At 39.4% G+C, this 21,470-nt stretch overlaps 1 protein-coding gene across 3 annotated transcripts in view; it reads right to left on the reverse strand.

The window, feature by feature from the left end:
- Positions 1 to 21,470, reverse strand: part of FSTL5 (follistatin like 5) — a 593,647-nt gene that overhangs the window by 265,909 nt on the left and 306,268 nt on the right. For all 3 annotated transcript variants that reach the window (XM_050946344.1, XM_050946342.1, XM_050946343.1), the window contains exon 5: positions 7,963 to 8,159. In XM_050946344.1, coding sequence (XP_050802301.1) covers positions 7,963 to 8,159 — 197 coding nt within the window. The remainder of the gene's footprint in view (positions 1 to 7,962; positions 8,160 to 21,470) is intronic.

The following is a 21,470-nucleotide window of genomic DNA, read 5'->3' on the forward strand; positions in this document are numbered from 1 at the left end:
CCCTTCCTTTTTGCCCACATGAATATAGTTCCAATAGGAAAGAGAGACTGCAAGAGAAAGAGGCACTGAGCGAACTGGGTGAAACTCTAGAAACTTTTCTGGTTTTTACATGTAGTAGAGATACATTTAGAAGCCATATAATTTGTCACTGGCACTTTTCTGGAGTGAGGACTGACGCCATTTGAAACATAAATCACAGTAAGAATGAGTGATTGTATTGTGCTTTACAATACAACTCAACTCTTAAGAACATCCTACACTGTTTTACTTCAGAAAATCTCAGGAACTTAGTCAATTGATTTAAATCCTAGGGAAACAGGAGGAGAGATCATGCTGAAACTGACATTCATTTTCATTGTCGGTTAAGATTATCATTCATTTCACTTTTGACCTTGGCTATACTGGAGACAGGATATTCACAGTTAAATGCTACTATATCTGGAGGGTTTAGACTAGCAATGACATAGTTTCCTTCATCAGCCCAGATGACTTCAGGTGCTCATGTGCTTTCCTATATAGGAATGGACATAAGCATATGCTTAAATACTTTCATAAATCAGGCTTTTATATAAAGGGTGCAAACAAGGGTTAACTACCCAATGAGTTACTTGATAGCTTGTCCTAAAAGAAGGGTATATTGAACACAAAATACCACCACCACAACTGGCAGTAAAAGACTTAAAAAAAATCAGAGAGGTCAAGAATTTAATTAGTATACAGAAAACTTCCAGCTTTCCCACAGAATAACCCCTCAAGAAAAGCATTGGCCGAGACTTGACTTAGACACAAGCACAAGCAAATAGTTCTTTTGGGCCTCAGGTTTCTACAAACTACGTGGAGCAGCCAGACTGGAACTCATTGGCCTTCTCTTTGATGCCAGAGGAGATAAATATCCCTGTGTAATGCTGTATGGAATCTGGGGGACACTTTAGGATATTATGAATGCAAATACTGTAAAATTGCAATGAGTTATGCCAGATACACCGTGTAAGATATCTGCAAAAATCTTATGATTTGCCAGATATGATACTCTTGTTTATATGCTTGTATCACCTTTTGTATTATGAGTTATAGATATGTATGTATATGCATGTCAAACATAGGCTATGCTTCTGGGTGACACCTCCAGACAGTCTGGCATCAGATCTGCCTAGCGTGCTTGATGGCCCATTAAGGACCATCTGCTATACAACTGACCCTTTGAGAGAAGGCAGAGGATTCACCTTATGACTCAGCAAGGCCTGCAAGGGCATGCCTATGGACAGAAAAGGCTTGTGTTTGAAACAAAGGAAGCACAGGCACATGGCAACAGACTATAAAAGGCAGCTGCATCTTCTCCATTTTGTCTTCAATCCTGCTTCTTACCTCTGGAGGAACTTTGCTACAAACTGAAGCTCCGAACAAAGGACCGAATGACCCATCCAACCTGTGGATGAATTCCAGAGTGACTTTCAAACCAGCAAACTCACCAATACTGCTAGGAAACTCATGGACTTTGAATCTTTGTTTGTATGAGACTGTTTTACCATTTAACATCTGTGTTCTTGTTCTCTCTTTTTTCTTTATAATAAAACTTTAGTTTTAGATACTAAAGGATTGGCTGTCAGTGTAGTCTTCTGGATAAGATCCAAACCTATACTGACCTGGTAATCTGACTGACCTTTAAGGGTCAGAAGAACATTTTGTATATGTGAGCAGAGTTTTTTTTAAATAACTTCTCACTGTACTGGACCTAGGTGTTGATTGGGAGCCTGAAAACTGGAATGAAATAAAGGGGGCTGTGTGAGATTTTTTTTTTCCGCTTCTTGATAACCAGTGTGAGGAATCATATGACTGGTTGGGAAATTTAACTTCAGTGTTACCCACCAATCTTGGGAGTATCTGCTCCCCCTTTTATAGCCTGCCCTGACCTTGGCATTTCCAGTGAGGACTTCCCCGGGCACAACGGGTCACACCCTGTTCCATCTCTTCCTGCAGGAGAACAGGAGGTGGGGGCCTCATACATGTGAATATTTACAAAACAAAAAAGATGAATAATCATGATAATCTTATTATAATCTCTTTCCCCTTACAGCTATTGTTTATTAGCCTTAGTTGCTCTCTTGTCTAAAATTAAATAGTAAACTATTCAAGGCAGCAACTGCATCGTTTATCTGTTCTCTAAAGCAAAGCATGCAGGTTAGGGCATCACTACTATATAATTAAGAAGGATATAATAAAATGTTGTGTATGTGCTAAATGATAGGACTGACCTTGAAAATGAGGCATGAGTTATGCAGAAGTTTATACTGTCCCTGCCTGTGCCCTGTACATAAAAGCTTGAGTTAGGAAAGCATATACTTAAGTCCATTGTTATATAAGAAAACACAGGAGCACTTCAAGTCAATGGGACTTAAGTATTTTCCTCAATAGAGACTTTCTCCTAAATCAAAATCAGAGAGAGGATCTCCATCTCTCATTATCAGAAGCTTAAAACACTTTTAATGTTTATAATATATATTTTTCAATCATGTGATTTGAATAGTTGAAACAACTAATTTGGTTCTGTCAAAGGTAATTGAATGTGTTCCCTATGGCAGATAAAACAAAGAAGTTTTTCTACTAAAAACAAGCAATCATGGCAAGATGTGAGCCAATCACCCTGACCATTATAGATGTCTTTCCATCCCATCCATCTTTTTCCTAAATAATTTTTAGTTAATAATAACTTTTTTCCCTTTTATCTTTGATTATAAGAACTTGGGGGCAGGCACCATGCATTTTTATATTTTTGTACAACATTTAGAAAATAATAATGCCCAATAAAAAGCGAAGTAGGTACAGCAGTAGCTAAAGAGCCATAGCATGTCCCTCCTTGTGCCACAGGCATGAAAGTGTACCAAAGTTTGAAAAGGAAACAACATGATGGAAGAAACAGGTAAGGGCAAAAACATAAAGACTAGAGGCAATAACAAGCAAGAGGGAGTGTGGCAATTCCAGATTTCATCTCAATGATGATCATCTGCAAAATGAAAGTTAGGAGCTATACACTGAATGATGCTACAGGATTCTTTCAGAAAGCTGTTTGGATGTGGAGGACAATGGTGTGACTAAAGAGAGTAGGCCTGGCTGTGTAAATAGGGATACAAGGTATTGAAGGCAGTAAGACGAAAGAATTGTATTACCATATAAGGAAAAAAATAAAATGCCATTCTCTTTAGATCTCAGAGCTTTGACACAATAGAGGAATAATACAGTTTAGGAACCTTTCATCTCTGAGTTAGTAGATGCTGATGTACTTCAACTCCAAGTAGTGGGTTATATATAAAAGGATAGACCCATCAACTCTTAAGAAATAGATCAGTAACATTGTATTGGTAAATATAAGAACTGACCGTGATTGGATCAAAATCTAGTAATAAGAATTTTCAAAATTAAACTGTTACTTGGAAAATTTGATCATAATGCCTACTACCCAGCCTGTATCTTTTGGAAGAAATGAGTGCTAATACTATAATAAAATTTAAATAATAAACTAAAGTTAGTTTTTTTTAATGAATTAACATGCAATAACTATGTTGTTCACGATATTACCTTTCATTTCATCTGTGAATAAAAGCTGAATTTAATTTACTATCCATGTAGGCACTACATGAATTAAAGACTATGCAGTGAGATTCTAAAACATAGAATGTGTGTGTGAGTAAAAATTTTAGGAAGGAAAATGGGAGAGAGAACTTTCAGTAGATAAAAAGAAGAAGAGAGAGAGAGAGAGAGAGACTGCTGGGGAGCAGACCCCCAGCCCACAACGGCTGAGATATCTAGGATAAGCTAGGCCTACTTAAGCATTAGATAAGATAGATATGCAGGTAGACTTTTTATTGTGTTAAGGCCTTTTTCTCTTTGTTCCTTACTGTTGAGCTTAAACCATACTTCCTTTAGAATAGGCTGTTTTGGGTCGCTGCATTCACTGCTTATCACAGCTCCTGAAGGGAAGACTTGCAGAATGCCATGTCTGTTGAGCAATCACAGTTGGTACACAGGGTGTACCCTGGACCTGGTCTAAAGAGTCGGGAAAATCATGAGATTCCATCCAGAACATGTGAAGACGAGAGGTCTAACACCTAAGGGGGATGCACTCAGAGAGATCAAAAGGTGCAGCTAGCCCTGTGACATATATTTAAGCTGTGCTTGTTCTATATCTAGTAAAAACATTCCAAGTATAAATAAGAGTCTTGTTTACACTGCTGTGCTTTATGAGAAGTCAGACACTATGCCTTCACTTGTGCTTGCAGTGTAAGATTTCTGGTAATACATTAAAAAGGTGTATTCCTCATCTGAGTTTGAAAGTTTTTCTATAGCTTCAATGCCTCACCCTTGGAAACAGCAGTCCACTTCATAAGTAAGTTTACCAATACATAATAAGTCTCCTGCCACAGTAACTGGAATGTATTCAAACAGACAATACCAAAATATGAAAGAATAACTATGAGCTTTAAAAAATCCCACTAAATGTTTTCCTTTGTCCTATTTTAAATCAGAAAATACAAGAAAAGAAAACAATATATATTTTGACATCTGATGCTCTAAACAGTACGTCATGAATAAGGGTGTGAAGCAGATCTCATTTCTCATCATTACTCTATCTGACATGCTTAATCTGCTTTTGGATCAAGTCATTTTAGGAGAATTTCCCACTTTTTCATCAGTATACATTCGTCTGGATGGCCCACAAGCATAATGAGTAAATACAGTAGCAAAACAAAACATAGCTTCTGGGGACTTAATCAAGTGTAAAATTGTTTCATCTTTTTGTTATAGTACTGCAAAAAATGCACTTCAATATGTCTAGTTGAGTTTGATGAAGCACATTAAAAGCCCAAATACCTTTCAGTGAACACTTACGGCAAATAAGAAAGGTGGTTTACTGTCTGTAAAAGGTCAATCCCACCATATGGGAAATACTGCATTCTTCACCAGAAAAGCACAATTTTATTCCCATGTCTCCCCATAATAATTTGGATCCTTGTTCTAACTTTCACACACACCCACCCACACCAGTATAAAGTAACTTAAGTAACAAAGAGTTCTGCAACAACAAGAAAACAATCAGATCTTATAAATGGGTATTCAATAATAGTTTGTTTTATGTGTAAGACAACAGATAGCTAGAAAGTGAGTTTGCCGGATGCAATTTATAGCTAAGGATACGATTCTATCATGGAGGTAACGGATTCTGTGACTTTCCGGAACCTCCATGACTTCTGCAGCAGCAGGTTTGAAGCAGCTGTCAGCCCCAGGGATGCCAAGGCAGTGGCTGGGGTTGGGTAGACCTCCCCTGGGGCTGGAGCAGCAGTGGTCATCCCCTGTGACAAGAGCAGTGTCGGTGCTGGAACAGGTGGCAGGAGCAGCGGTCCTCAGGGCTTCCAGGGCAGCAGCTGAGGTTCGATCATCCCCCGCAGCAGGAGCAGCAGTGGGATTGGAGAAGCTGCTGGATGTCAGCAGCTGGCAGTGCTCCGACTGTTAGTCTTCTCCTCCACCACGGTATTTTTAGTAAAAGTCAGGGCCAGGTAGTGGGCTTCCATGAATTTTTGTTGATTGCCTGCAACCTGTCCCTGACTTTTACCAAAAATACCTGTAACAGAATCTTAATCTTATTCATAGCTAACCACCAGCAGGGACAATGTATTATCTTCTTTTATTCTAGTTAACTTGAAGTCTGATCCTGGAAGGTACCAAATCCCTTCAACCGTGACTGAATTTTCCTAGTGTTACAAATTGTTTAGATATTTTGAATTACTGTTACTTTTGAGAGAGGGGGAAAGATTAAATTTTAATCAGTATGGTCTAGATAGTGCAAACTTTACCCATCCTGGGTTAGCACTTGCCCACGTGAGTAGTCCCATTAGTGACCATTAAAGTAGTTACATAAGTAAGTGTTCACTAACATGAGTAAAGACTCCACAATTTGTCATATACTTAACACTGGACAACTGAGGTAAATAAATTCTTGAGCTATAATGCTGTATTAAATTATAGTAAATCACAATCATTTGTTAATAACAAATCACATCAGGATGATGGCTTTTCAAATGATTAATGTCTGGCCAACTTTAGATACTGTAATGATACATTAAATAAATTAACTTTTGGGAAAGATCTCACTTTTGGAAACATCAGTTTTAAGAATTCATGAAAGGAGACAGCTTTACCACTGCAAAATCCATAATCTCTTTGCTGGAAAGGTATTTGCATGTCACATATTGTGGAAAGAAATTTCATGATTGGTAAACCAAAATATTGCAGTCAGGAACCAAATCCTGCTGCCAATATTTCCATGAAGTCTCCAACTGATTTATCTGAGTTGTTCACTAGTAAGGAATTACTATATATAGCACTTTACATACTCTGAGATAAAAGGGGCTTAGATAATGCAGCAAAACTTTCCGGTTGCTACAATACTTCAGTGCTGCAAATTGGAACATCTGTGGAAATAGGATGCACTGAAACACTGAAATGTGTAAATAATAAAGTATAAAAATGGACAAAATCACTCTAGTATTCCTTGAGTGGGTTATATTAAATTAACATTCTCACACTTTTCCAATATTTCAAATTTTTTAAAAGGCAGTAGATTTTTATATTGGTGATTTGTAACTGCATTGTAGAAATTGCAGTATTGCCAGATCCCAAGGGTTAAAAAAATCAGGAATCAAGTGCCTCCCCCCTAAATCATGAGATTGTCTTAAAAAATAATTCATGTTTTTTATTTGTCTTCGGGTTTTTGAGCCTACTGGGTGAACTCTAGTCATATTTTCAAGCTTTTCTTCCAAACATGAGGACTGGAAACTTTGTTTTTTAAATGGATGTTGAGGTTATCATATATTTTGATTACTTCAGAAGTGGGGGCTTAAATAAAAAACTCAAATATTACAATAATTGCAACAAAGTCATGAAATTTCTCAACCATGAATTTGGAAGGTGGGAGGGTCTTGCAGCTGGGGCTTTTGCACCCAGGAAGGACATTGTTGATTATTTGCACCCAGAAGACTGATGAGATTTTTGGCAGTAGGAAAGATATGCCTCTGCTCTCTTCTTCCTCACTGATGAACAAGATTAGAGGTGATAATTTCTAGATCTTTAATACCTCAGTCATTACCTCAACAACTGTTGACAGCAACTAGTTGCCTCAACTGGGGCTGTTAGTCTATTCCTGGTCCCCAGGAATCTGGAAGCCTTCTGTACTCTTAAGTCTGTTAGGGGGCATGGTAGGGGAACCAAGGCCTACCCACTCCACTGTTTTCCAGCGCAGGGTACTCAAGCTGGATCAGGGTTTGTCGACTCTGACTGTGGCCTGAGCTCTTTCCTACTTTCCCCTGGGTTTCCGCAGACTCTTCACTGTGTTGGTCTGGTTATCTCTTTCTAGGGGGTTGTACCCAAGTAGCTTTTCAGCAGCTTGCTGAAAGGAGTTCCCTTTTCCAGCCAGTTCACTTTTCTGTTAGCCTCCCTGCCCCTCTGCTTCCCAGCTCTTTTTTCTCTTAGCTGTTATGAGGCTGCCAAGAAGCAGTGGCTGGGAGTGCCTGTGTTAGCCCTTTAGTTGCTGGGCTGACATGGGATACAATACCCCATGACATGTTATATACAGAATGGGGTGGTATGAAGATTATATTGGGATACAATATTAAGTAGTGTAGTTCAACATGGTCAACATTTTTACAGAACTTTTGAATTTCCTGACTTATTTAGTTCTTAACATTGTCTTATTTAATGCCTTAAGATAATAATAATCCTTTTCAAGAAGTCCTAAATCCTTGAGTGAAGTCTCACATCTACTAAGCCTACATGTAAGTATCAAATGAAGGAAGAGGGTTGCATCAAAGGTACCACATACCACATATATAAACCACACTAGAGATTTTACAAACTTAACCACAAGCAAAGTAAAAAGGTATTGTGCTGATGAAAGCAAAATCCAAATTTTACCTGAGAGAGTTCATTACTGTCCACAAGTCCATTGTTGTCAGAATCGAAATATTTAAACATTTGATCCACTAGCAATTTCTTTAAAATCATTTTATCTTCAGCGTTTTTTTCTTTTGCTTGTGCACTGTATCTCTGGTTTTGTAGATCCAACAACATATTTTTCACTTTGCTGTATTCAGTGGATGTGCACTTGTCCCCTGGAAAGGAAATGCACAAGATAATTTTGAAGCTGATTTTAAAAATTGTTTAAATGGATAAAGAAAATATGCAAATACAGAGGACAGTGACATCTTCTACTGCTAACACTAGCCAACAGGGTTAATGCATGTAGGTGCATTGCTGTTTTCATTTGTACATCTAGTGAGCTAGAGATCTGTTCTATGAAGGCTGAATCCAAGTAAGTGGGAGGTTTTCCATTTACTTATATGCGCTTTGGGAGAGGCCAAATAGGATTATAAAGGTGTAACGATCATATGTGGTTGCTTAGTTGTCTGTCTCATAAGATTTTCAATTAAAAACATTTTGTAACTACTTAAACAGTGTCCAACAGCCTGCTATTCTTTTCACTGTAGGTAATTTTAGAGCTGGACTATCTGCAGATTTTCATAAAATTTTATACATACTACATTTTGTATTAATATTAATAAAGTATATATTGCAATACAATATATGTGGTAATGATGGTAAACATGATAAAATGATGTATTACAAAATGTATATAGTTCATAACAGTATTTGACTTCAAAAACAGAAGTGACAACTGTGAGTACTCATAAACCAACCCAAACTCTTTATCCACCTTGAATATGAATTTAAGTTTAATAGAGGAGGGAGGGTAAGAGGGAGCAAGCATATCTATGACATATGATCTAGTAGAGACAGAAAGTGGGCAAGTTAATATCCTTTATTGGAACAGCTTCTGTTAGTCCACTAAAAAATATTATCTCAACCATCGGGGAGAGGGATAGCCCAGTGGTTTGAGTATTGACCTGCTAAACCCAGGGCTGTGAGTTCAATCCTTGAGGGGGCCACTTAGGGATTTGGGGTAAAATCAGTACTTGGTCCTGCTAGTAAAGGCAGAAGGCTGGACTTGATGACCTTTGGTCCCTTCCAGTTCTATGAAAAAGGTATATCTCCATATATTGTCATCATCTTACATCTCTCATATCCTGGGATCGATAGAATTGCATACTTTTTTTTTCTAATTTATTCCTTTCATTGTCAGGTATTTCTATAAACCAGGGACTACATTATGCATATGTTCTGGTTACAGTGATTATAAAGCTATTTTCTCTACAACAAAATGTAATAAAACCTCCTCAATTCCTCTAACCTCCATCACACACATACAGGCCACATTTCAAGGTGAAGGGAGAAGTTTTGTTGTAATATTAGAAAAAAGTTTAAGGTTTCAAGACAGAGTTGTTTCTTGAGATCACAGAAATCATAGAAATGTAGGGTTAGAAGGGACCTCCGAAAGTCATTTAGTCCCTGGCTGAGGCAGGATTAAGTATACTAGACCATTCCTGCCAGATTTTGTCTAACTTGTTCTCAAAAAATTCTAGTGATGGGGAATCCACAACCTCCCTACATAGCCTGTTCCAGTGCTTAACTATCCTTATAGTTAGAAAGATTTTCTAATGTTTAACCTAAATATCCCTTTCTGCAAACTAAGCCAATTTCTTCTTATCCTACCCTCAATTGATCACTGTCCTCTTCATAACAAATTTTTACATAGTTGAAGACTGTTATGTCCCTTTCAGTCTTCCCTAGACTAAACATGCTCAATTTCTTTTAATCTTTCCTCATAGATCATGTTTTCTAAACCTCTTACCATTTTTTGTTGCTCTCCTGTGTCTCTCTCCAGTTTTATCACATAAGTTTTATCACAATACTCCAGCTAAGGCCTCACTAGTTCAGAGTAGATCAGAATAATTTTATTTTGTGTCCTACATATGACATTCCTATTAACAGTCCCCTCTCCTCCGTCACTTGATATTTATCTCTATTTGCAACAGCATCACACATAAGAACGTAAGAACAACATACTGGGTCAGATTAAAAGACCATTAAGCCCAGTATCCTGTCTTCCAACATTGGCCATTCCAGGTGCTTCAGAAATCAACAAGTAATTCAACCCCTGTTGCCAATTCCCAGCTTCTGACAAACAGAGGCAAAGGACACCATCCCTGCCAATCATGGCTAGTAGCCATTGATGGACCTATCCTCCATGTATTTCTCTAGTTCTTTCTTGAACCGTTATAGTCTAGGCCTTCAACACATCCTCTGGCAGAGTTCCACAGGGTGACTGTGTGAAGAAATACTTCCATTTGTTTGTTTTAAAAGTGCTGTCTATTAATTTAATTTGGTGACTCCTAGTTCTTGTGCTATGAGAAGGAGTAAATAACACTTCCTTATTTACTTCCTACAAACCAGTTGTGATTTTATAAGCCTCTATCATATCCCCTCTTAGTCGTCTCTTTTCCAAGCTGAAAAGTCCCAGTCTTATTCATCTCTCCTCATACTGAAGCTGTTTGATACCCCTAATCATTTTTGTTACCCGTTTCTGAACCTTTTCCAATTCCAATTTATCTTTTTTAAGAAGTATTCAGTATTCAGTAGTGGGCATGCCATGTATTTATATAGAGGCAATATGAAATTCTGTCTTATTATCTATCCCTTTCTTAGTGATTCCCAGCATTGTGTTAGCTTTTTTGACTTCTGCTGAGCATTGAGTGTTTTCCAAGAACTATTTACAACGACTCCAAGATCACTTGATCTTGTTGACTCATATTCAATTTGTGATCCACTATAACTCCCATGTCCTATTCTGATGTACTGCTGCCTAGTCAGTTATTCTCCATTTTGTATTTGTGCATTTGGCATTTCCTTCCTAAGCGCAGTACTTTGCACTTTATTGATTTACATCTTGATTCAGATCAGCTCTTAAATTGTTCAAGGTCATTTTGAATTCTAATCCTGTCACATGAAGTGCTAGCAAACCCTCCCAGATCATCTGCAAATTTCATAAATGTACTTTCTACTCTATTATCCAAGTCATTAATGAATATATTGACTAGTAGTAGACTCAGGACAGACCTCCGAAGGACCCCGCTTGATCTGTCCTCCCAGTTTGACAGCAAACCATTGATAACTTCTCTGTGAATATAGCCTCTCAACCAGTTGTGCATCCACCTTATGGTAATTTCACTGAGACCATATTTCTCTAGTTTAGTTATGAGAATGTCACTTAAGACTGTGTCAAAAGCCTTATTAAAGTCAAGATATATTGCATTTATTGCTCCTCCCTATCTATTAGGCCAGTTATCCTGTCAAAGAAGGAAACTAAATTAGTTTGGCCACTCTGTATCATATGCCCTTGAGGAGAGTGGCACAAGGACATGGCTGGTGCAGGTATAGCCCCAACAGACACTGATAGTCAAAAGATTCCAGTTGCACACCATACAATTTATACAAAGACTTAAAGTAGAATCATATCTAATATTTACTGTGTCTTACAAGCTCTTAATTTCTCAAAGCTGGACAACATATGTAATTCCTGCCTCATGGGCTGTATGTATGCGCTGTGACTAAAGGGTTAACAGTCTACACCACCAACTTTGCAAAGTATTCCATTTGTCTTAGGACAGATGCCTTGTGGTTAAAGCACTGTACTGAGACTCCGGAAATCTCAGTTCAATTCCTATTTCTGACACAGGCATCTTATGTGACCTTGGGCAAGTTTTGTATAGTTTTTGGAAAGAGAATAAGGTTAACTAAAGAAACCATAGCTTATTCTCTAGTGTAGAATTAGGTCAATATATTTTACTTTGTTAGCTGGTCCAAGCTGACTGGTCCCACTGTATAGTTGAGATAACACTTCTAATACACAGGAGTATTATAAAGCTGTAAACATTACTATGTGGGAAGGATTCACATGGGGAACATCAAGTCTTCTTGTAGACACAAAATTACTTAAAGTTTGACTTTAATTTGAGATAAAAATTATAACGCTTAAACAGTGAAAGTTCAATATTTTTACTTTAAATGTCACTACATGTACTAAAGTATTAATTATCCAAGTGAATTTATTGAAATAATTCAATCACTTAGTCATGAAGACATTTTTCATGCCTTAATTAAAACCATTTTAGTTCTCAAGTTTGAACAGGTCAGTTATTTGAACTAATTACACTTACTATGGAGAGTGAGAGAAGGAATACAGAATTTTTTCTGTGTCTTTTATTTACATAGCTTGCTTATCTCAAATTGACTACAATAGTCATATTTAGAAAAAGTGGAGTACATAATTAGAATCTACATCTAGATTTGACAATGATGGGGAATCTATTGTTTCTGTTCTGCATTAACTGACTACATACAGAGCGATATATGGCATTTACTATTGGCATAATAATTTAGATACTGTCTTTTAGGTGATTCACAATGACTATAGATTAAGGGAGGGATCCAGTTAAACTCTTGCCTGCAATCACTCTAATTACACTATAACAGTGTCACTGTCAACTAAATACCTTAAATTACCCTCTATCGGTTGTTAAAATGGTTTATACTTACCACAGTGATAAATCATGTCTTCATGGACAAAATACTTCCCTAGGAACAGAAATTGTCAGCCTTAACTAAAAGTCTCTATGGAGTTTCTACAATCAAGGTAATTTCTGGTCCCTATTTTTTTGGTTTCTGTTGGAAATTTAATAATTTTTTTCCTAAGGGGAAATCATAACCATTGGCATAACTTGCTGGTTACAAAAAAACAACCAACCAAACTTTTTATTGTGTTTGTATATCATTAATGATTGTTAGGTTAAACAATTTTAATGTGAAAAAAAATAGGAAAGAAATTGTAGTTAATTTGAGACAGAAATGGGTAGCTAATTATTGTATAGATTCTGAAACATTAACAAGGCTTGTCGTGACCAGCCAGCTATAAACGAAGTAAATATAATTGGCAAAGCAATTTTATCTGTCTATAGCCCATCTCCTGTAGATCATCATTTTAGATTAGATTTTAGTGTTTAAGCCTATTCTTTCTATGGTGCTGTTTAAGTAAGATAATAGCTGTAATTTCCTTGCACTGTGTACCTGTTCACTCTAGAGATCTACCTGATTCTGAATTACAATTCCAGCCACAATAGTAATGGGCCATCCAACATCTTCTCCATCTCTTTGAGATTGGTATAGAAAAATTGTCAATATTTAATCACCAAAGCACAGTCATTTTTTCAAAACATAAAATAATAACAATTTATTGTATTAAAAAAAATCTTTGTCTGAATCAGTTTGGATTTAGACAGATACCATTGCACTTCTCACACGCAATACAAATAAGATACAGTGACAACTGTAATTAAGATGCTTTGGATGTATAGGTTCTTTGCCAGTTAGGTCTGTGATATTTGTGACCTTGGCTAGTTATTTAACCTCTCTGGGCCTCGTTTCCCATCTACAAAATGAGAATAATACTCCCCTAGCTCACAGAAAGAGCACTCAATTCAAAGTACTTTGAAGTTATTGTGTACAAAAGTATTATATAAAAGTATTGTTGATAATTATGTTAGTCTATTCCTGACTGAGAACTTATAAAAGAAGATAACTCCTAACACTTGCAATAAGTTTTCTGTTACCATTGTTTTTGTTTGTTTCTTTTCAATAGTTCAGGACAGCTATCAATAAATAATGCAAAAATACCCTGAATGTGTTGACCTTCAGGCATGCTGCAAAACCCATCAATTTGACAATACTTCAGGGGAGGGCTGACTCCTGGGCATTTTGGTGGAGAAGGATTATGTATAATTTACTGATGTACTTACTGGCTAGTATGTTAACTTATTTTATTGTATTATATTGCTGACTGATACCCCCTATACATTTTAAGTTTTCATTGTTAGATTGCTTAGAGGTTATATATACATATTTACATATTTTAAATCAAAATACATATATAAATAAAAATCGTAACTACTTTTCAACACATGCTCAAATTCTTTAGCCTACATTTTCTCTACAGAGTTTCCTCTTAACATTATGCTGAGTCAAAGAAACAAGGATGGGTAAAAAGCTACAGACTACCATTGGCATTCTTTAAGAGTAAGAATGAATCAAGAACCTGCACAACCTGTGACAATTCTATGGAAAAGTGTGGTTATGTCTAGCTTTCCTTACCCATTCTTTCTTTTTCATTGTATTTGACAGAAAGAACTTAGCTTATATTGAACTTTGCTACCTTGTATCAAAGTTGCTGTAAAGACTCTGGAAACTTTGATGTAATGTGCACATCAACATCACTAGGTGTTCCTGCAGAATATTTTTGTTTTATGTTAGCAGCAGTGTAACCTTTGATAATGGTTTCAGATTATTACATTTGTTATATATATAACAGGTTTATATTAGACTATTGAGTTAAAATAATTTGGTGTTAGTCCTCTTTATCTGTAAAATAAGTATAACAATCAGAGATCATTTTCTGTGCATTTGACCTGCCTCCCCAATTACCAGCCCTTTTCCTTTCTTTCCACTTCTAAGCTCCTTGAAATTTCATTTAGAACTGCTGCTTTGACTTCCTCTCTTCCAGCTCATTCCTATATTCCCTCTAATTTATATAAATACAATAAGAATACACAAGACTGTAGCACAGTGTAAAGCTCCTACCTGGCATAAGTTGGCATTGCCAAAATTACTTTAAAATGGTGAAACTATGTCATTCCAAATGAGTGCCAATAAAGTCTTACCTACCATACCATCATGTATGCTCAATATGCCCCACATGCCACAGAAAATTATGTTTTAGAGAGTCTTTTAATCAATTGGGATAACTTTTTGCATGCTTCTGACTATATAGCTCAATGCCTTAGTCAGTGTGAGTCCAGCTGTACGGGAGTCATAGGGAGAGAAAAATCAATCAAAATTTCACACACCTCTAAAAGTGATCAGACTTTCTTTTTTGTTTGTTTTTGTTTTGTTTTGGTATTTCAGTGTGTCATGACTTTAATATTATTGAGACTTCCAGGGCTAGAAAGTAGTGATAGCCATCCAGATGGGAAGCTATGAATCTTCTCTTTCCAAAAATATAAAGCTCCTATTCCTAACTGTGCAGCTAGATAACAGATCATAAACCTATCAGTCTTGATCTAACACTGATTATTGCCATTTATATGGGCCACAAGAAAAATACACATTTCAGGGGTAAGGAAAAAACATTCCTCTGTCATTTAAAAAATATGTTTTTTCAATCAGCATCTGTTTGAAACTACTCATAGGTTCAGAATTTTAAAAGTAGTCTGGGAAAAGATGAATTAGTGTGTGCAAGGACAGCGACTAGCGCCATATGCTTATCTCTAAGTACATAGGTAGTTGTGCTGACTTCAAAAGGAACTATTATTTAATACTTGCATCGCTGTTGCAGCTGGGAGTCCAAGTCAGGAAAACGAGGTGGCTCTGCAGATATTTATGCATGAGACACAGCATGGTGGAAAAGAAAAAAGATGCTTGTTTGAAAATTTAACCAGTGGATGAAGAAGGCTTGAATTTCTGACAGAGCAGAGGCATGAGTTGACATCTCAATAACATATGACTGTTGGTAAGCAGGGTGGGTACAGGACATGAAGGCTTTGAAAGTGAAGACAAGTAATTTGTCTTTAATGTCACAGAGAAATGGGAGCTGGGGGAGCAATAGAGGGGTGAAATGAGAGGGATGAGCCCGAAAAATGATCTCTGCAGGAGTATTTTGAATAGTTACAAGTGAAGCAAGATTGTATTTGTCAAGACCAGAGAAGAGAATGTTGCAGCAATCAAGAGGCAAGAATTTCAGCTGTATGATGGAAAAAAGCTGTATCTTACCCCTGGTCTACACTACGCGTTTAAACCGATTTTAGCAGCAATAAACCGAATTAAACCTGCACCTGTCCACACAACAAAGCCCTTTATATTGATATAAAGGGCTCTTACTATTGGTATCTGTAATCCTCCCCGATGAGGGGACTAGCACTGAAATCAGTATTGCCATGTCGGATTAGGTTTAGTGTGGCTGCAAATTGACGGTATTGGCCTCCGGGCACTATCCCACAGTGCACCATTGTGACCGCTCTGGACAGCAATCTGAACTCAGATGCACTGGCCAGGTAGACAGGAAAAGCCCCGCGAACTTTTGAATTTAATTTCCTGTTTGCCCAGCGTGGAGAGCTGATCAGCACAGATGACCACACAGAGCTCATCAGCACAGGTAAGCATGCAGTCTGAGAATCGAAAAAGAGCTCCAGCATGGACTGTATGGGAGGTACTGGATCTGATCGCTGTATGGGGAGATGATTGCGTGCTAACAGAACTCTGTTCCAAAAGACAAAATGAAAAAACATTTGAAAAAATCTCCAAGGCCATGAGGGAGAGAGGCCACATCAGGGACTCAGTACAGTGCCGTGAGAAAGTTAAGGAGCTCAGACAAGCTTACCAGAAAACCAAAGAAGCAAACGGAAGGTCCAGGGCAGGGCCGTGAAATGCTGCTTCTACGCTGAGCTGCAGGCAATTCTAGGGGGGTCTGCTACCACCACCCCACCCTGACTGTTAATTCCAAGGCGGGGGTAATCCCAGCCAGGCCTGAGGATTCTGCGGACGGGGAAGATGAGGAGGAGGAAGAGGAGGACGAGCTTGCAGAGCACACAGCACACCGTTCTCCCCAACGGCCAGGACCTTTTTCTCAGCCTGATGGAATTGCCCTCCCAGCCCTCCCAAGCCACTATCTCAGACAATGAAGCCATGGAAGGGACCTCTGGTAAGTGTACCTTTGTAAATATAAAACATGGTTTTAAAGCAAGCGTTTTCTAATGATTACTTTGCCCTGAGGACTTGGGATGCATTCACGGCCAGTACAGTTACTGGAAAAGTCTGTTAACACGTCTGGGGATGGAGCGCAAATCCTCCAGGGACATCTCCATGAAGCTCTCCTGGAGGTACTCCAAAAGCCTTTGCAGAAAGTTTCTGGGCAGCGCAGCCTTATTTCGTCCTCCATGGTAGGACACTTGACCACGCCATTCATGTAGCAAGTAATCTGGTATCATTGCAGACAAAGCCTAGCAGCATATGGTCCCGGTGTTTGCTGGGCATTCAAGCAACATCCGTTCTTTATCTCGCTGTGTTATCCTCTGGAGAGGGATATCGTTCATGGTAACCTGGTTGAAACACGGGAATTTAATTAAGGGGACAGAGGTGGCCATTCCCATTGGGCTGTTTGCCTGTGGCTGAAAAAAAATCTTTCTCTGCAGTGAGCCAAGCAGGGGGAGGAGGGAAGGGTGATTGGCGCTGAGCGTTTTTGCATTTGGCAAGCAGGGATCTTCCATGATACCATCCACGCGGTGGGGGGAAGGGTAAAGCAATCATCCCAGAGAATTGGATGGGGGGGAGAGTTTGGTTTCTGCTGCTGCACGTTAACAGGAAAGACACAGCACTCAACGGTCTTTGCTTGGTATTTGGGAAAGGAGGGTGCTGGACATATGAAGGCTGCAGAAACCGAAAGACAATGGCTTACCATGGCCGCATGCAAGCCGAATTCTGTTGCCTGGACCTGTGTCTGTGATCTCTAACACCAAAGCCACAGGCACTCAATATTAAGATGCAAAATGCGACCTTGTACTGAAATCACATGTGCAATGTAACATAAATAGTGTTGTTCACTGTGAAAGAGTGTAACTATTGTTCTGTAAAATGTATCTTTTAAAAAACTTCTCTCCTTTTTTTCCCTCCCTCCTGCAGCTAAAAATTTTTCAAACCTCCCTACTCCGTCCCAAAAGCTACCTCAGATAAGGCGGCGGAAAAAAAAGACACAAGACGAAATGTTCTCCGAAATCTTGGAAGTGACCCGCAATGAAAGAGCTCATTTGAATGAGTGGAAGGACATGGTATCAAAGTACAGGAAAGATGCCAGTGACCGTGAGGCAGGAGGGACAAACGTGAGGACAGGAGAGACGCTCGAGATGAGAGGTGTCGGCAGGAAGATCAGCGGTGGCGGGATGCAACACTGGGGCTGCTGCGTGATCAAACTAACATGCTCCGGCGTCTGGTGGAGCTTCAGGAACGGCAGCAGGATCACAGAGTGCCGCTGCAGCCCCTGTATAACCACCCTTCCCCCTCACCATGTTCCTTAGCCTCCTCACCCACCAGATGTGTAAGAACGCGTGCGTGGAGGCTCTGTGCACCTGCCCACTCCACCCTAGTGGACAGCCCAACCAAAAGGCTGTCACTATTTTGAAAAATGTTTAGTTGCCTGTTCTTTCCCTCCTATCCTCCTCCCAAACCCCACCCGGGCTACCTTGTCAGTTCTCTCCCTCTTTTTATAATGAATTAATAAAGAATACATGATTTTTAAATGATAGTGACTTTATTTCCTTAGAAAGCAAGCTGTGATCAAAGGGGGAGGGTGGGTTGCTTACAAAGAATGAGTCAATCAAGGGGGCAGGTTTTCATCAAGGAGAAACAAACACAACAATCACATCGTACCCTGGCCAGTAATGAAACTGGTTCTCAAAGCTTCTCTGACACGCACCACTTCCTGGTGTGCTCTTCTAATCGCGCTGGTGTCTGGCTGCGCGTAATCAGCAGCCAGGTGATTTGCCTCAGCCTTCCACTCCACCATAAATGTCTCCCCCTTAGTCTCACAGAGATTGTGGAGCACACAGAAAGCAGCAATAACAATGGGGATATTGGTTTGGCTGAGGTCTGAGCGAGTCAGTAATGAGTGCCAGTGTCCCTTTAAACGTCCAAATGAACATTCTACCACCATTCTGCACTTGCTCAGCCTGTAGTTGAACAGCTCCTGACTACTGTCCAAGCTGCCTGTGTTTGGCTTCATGAGCCATGGCATCAAGGGGTAGGCTGGGTCCCCCAGGATAACTACAGGCATTTCAACATCCCCAACTGTCATCTTCTGGTCTGGGAAGTAATTCCCTTGCTGCAGCCGTTTAAACAGAGTAGTGTTCCTGAAGACACGAGCGTCGTGAACCCTTCCCGGCCATCCCACGTTGATGTTGGTGAAATGTCCCTTGTGATCCACCAGTGCTTGCAGCTCCATTGAAAAGTATCCTTGCAGTTTATGTACTGGCTGCCCTGGTGCTCCAGTGCCAAGATAGGGATATGGGTTCCATCTATCGCCCCACCACAGTTAGGGAATCCCATTGCAGCAAAGCCATTAACTATGACCTGCACATTTCCCAGAGTCACTACCTTTCGTAGCAGCAGCTTAGTGATTGCTTTGACTACTTGCATTACAGTAGCCCCCACAGTAGATTTGCCCACTCCAAATTGATTCCCAGCTGACCGGTAGCTGTCTGGTGTTGCAAGCTTCCAGAGGGCTATCGCCACTCACTTCTCAACTGTGAGGGCTGCTCTCATATTGGTATTCTGGCATTTCAGAACAGGGGAAAGCAAGTCACAAAGTTCCATGAAAGTGCCCTTACGCATGCGAAAGTTTTACAGCCACTGGGAATCACCCCACACCTGAAACACTATGCGGTCCCACCAGTCTGTGCTTGTTTCCCAGGCCCAAAATTGGCGATCAATGGCTAGAACCTGCCCCATTACCAGCATGATCTCCAATGTGGGTTTGAGAGAATTCTGTGTCATGTCCTCATCACTTTTATCGCCGCTCTGCCGTAGCCACCGCCTCCTCACCTGGTTTTGCAGGTCCTGGTTCAGCATAGACTGCACGAGAATGTGTGAGGTGTTTACAATATCCATGATTGCTTTTTTGAGCTGAGCAGGCTCCATGCTTGCCATGATATGGCGTCTGCACTGTTCACCCAGGAAAAAAGGCGTGAAACGGTTGTCTGCTTCTGCTTTCACAGAGGGAGAGGTGAGGCTGTACCCAGAACCACCAGCGACAATGTTTTTTGCCCCATTAGGCACTGGGATCTCAACCCAGAATTCCAATGGGCGGGAGAGAGTGGGGGAACTATGGGATAGCTATGGGATAGCTACCCACAGTGCAATGCTTCGGAAATCGACGCTAGCCTCGGTACATGGACGCACACCACCGAATTAATGTGCTTAGTGCGGCCGCGTGCTCTCGACTTTATACAATCTGTTTTTAAAAAATGGTTTCTGTAAAATTGGAATAATCCTGTAGTGTAGACATACTCTTAGGGTATTACAAAGGAAGTCCCAGCAATATTTAAACATAGCCTGGATGTGAGGACCTAGAGCGAGGCCAGAGTAACTAACAGGATGGTTGCATTCTTCGTGGTGACTGAGGGCATATCCATACTTTGAGCTGGAGATGTAAATTCCATCTCAAGGAGACATACCTGTATGAGCTCTGATCATGTTAGCATGATAAAAATAAAGGGAAGCTGCAGCAGTCCAAGCAGTACAGGGGCTAGGGGTGGCTAGCCCCTCCCACTATTTTAGTGCACTAGATCAGTCACAAATAATGTGGGTATATATCTTCAAGCTGGAATTTACACCTGCAGCTTGAAGTGTAGACATACCCAAAGAAAGGAGGGAGGGGGAAAGGGCATGAGATGAAAGATTAACAGTTCAGTTTTAAGAATGAGTGCATGTGGCACCTTAGAGACTGACAAATTTATTTGGGCATAAGCTTTTGTGGGCTAAAACCCACTTCATCGGATGCATGCAGTGGAAAATACAGTAGGAAGATATATATACACACAGAGAACATGAAAAAAGGAGGGTTGCCAACTCTAACAAGACGAATCAATTAAGGTGAGCTATTATCAGCAGGAGAAAAAAAACTTGTGTATTCATAATCAGGATGGCCCATTTCAAACAGTTAACAAGAGGGTGTGAGTAACAGTAGGAGGAAAATTACCATTAGTTCTTTACAGATTAACATGGCTACCACTCTGAAACCTGAAGCTCAGTTTTAGTCACACTGAGCTTAAATTCACAGCTAGAATTCACAAGATTACTCACATGCTTAGGTATAAACTCATGCTTGCATACTTTGCTGGATCAAAGTCACTGCAGCTGGCTTTTTCCATCTCCCTCTTTTTGAACCTGCATGAAGAAGCTGGGTACAATCTTCCCTTAATGTTGCTCATAACCATTACAATCTTGAAAAAAGCTTAAAAGGAGATACTACTGGTAAATACTAATTATAGTCTGTGTTTTAATCTTCTCCAGCTTTAACATTTGCTTGAATGCTCCATGGGACGAAGTAATCCAGCTATGAAGTTTTCAGGTTCTTGCATCTACAACATTTCCCCCCATCGGCCTAATAGGCATGATTTCAATACTTTTTTATTGGCTTCATACTGGGTTTTAGATAATGTAGCTTTGGTGTTTTTTGTTTGTTTGTGTTTTTGCAGAAACTTAAATAACGTTAAAACAGGTGAACCAGCAGGAGTAAAAAAAGTGTCACTCCTCTGTCCTCCAGTTCATATTTAATTTTTGAAATATTGATAGGTTTGGATTGGGGCGTGCTAATGAAAGTTCAAAGAAAGTGAAAAAGTGGAAAGATTTGCCTATTTGTTTCCTTCCAC

This window comes from Gopherus flavomarginatus, chromosome 3 (genome assembly GCF_025201925.1).
Source record: "Gopherus flavomarginatus isolate rGopFla2 chromosome 3, rGopFla2.mat.asm, whole genome shotgun sequence".
NCBI classification, from domain to species: Eukaryota; Metazoa; Chordata; order Testudines; family Testudinidae; genus Gopherus; species Gopherus flavomarginatus.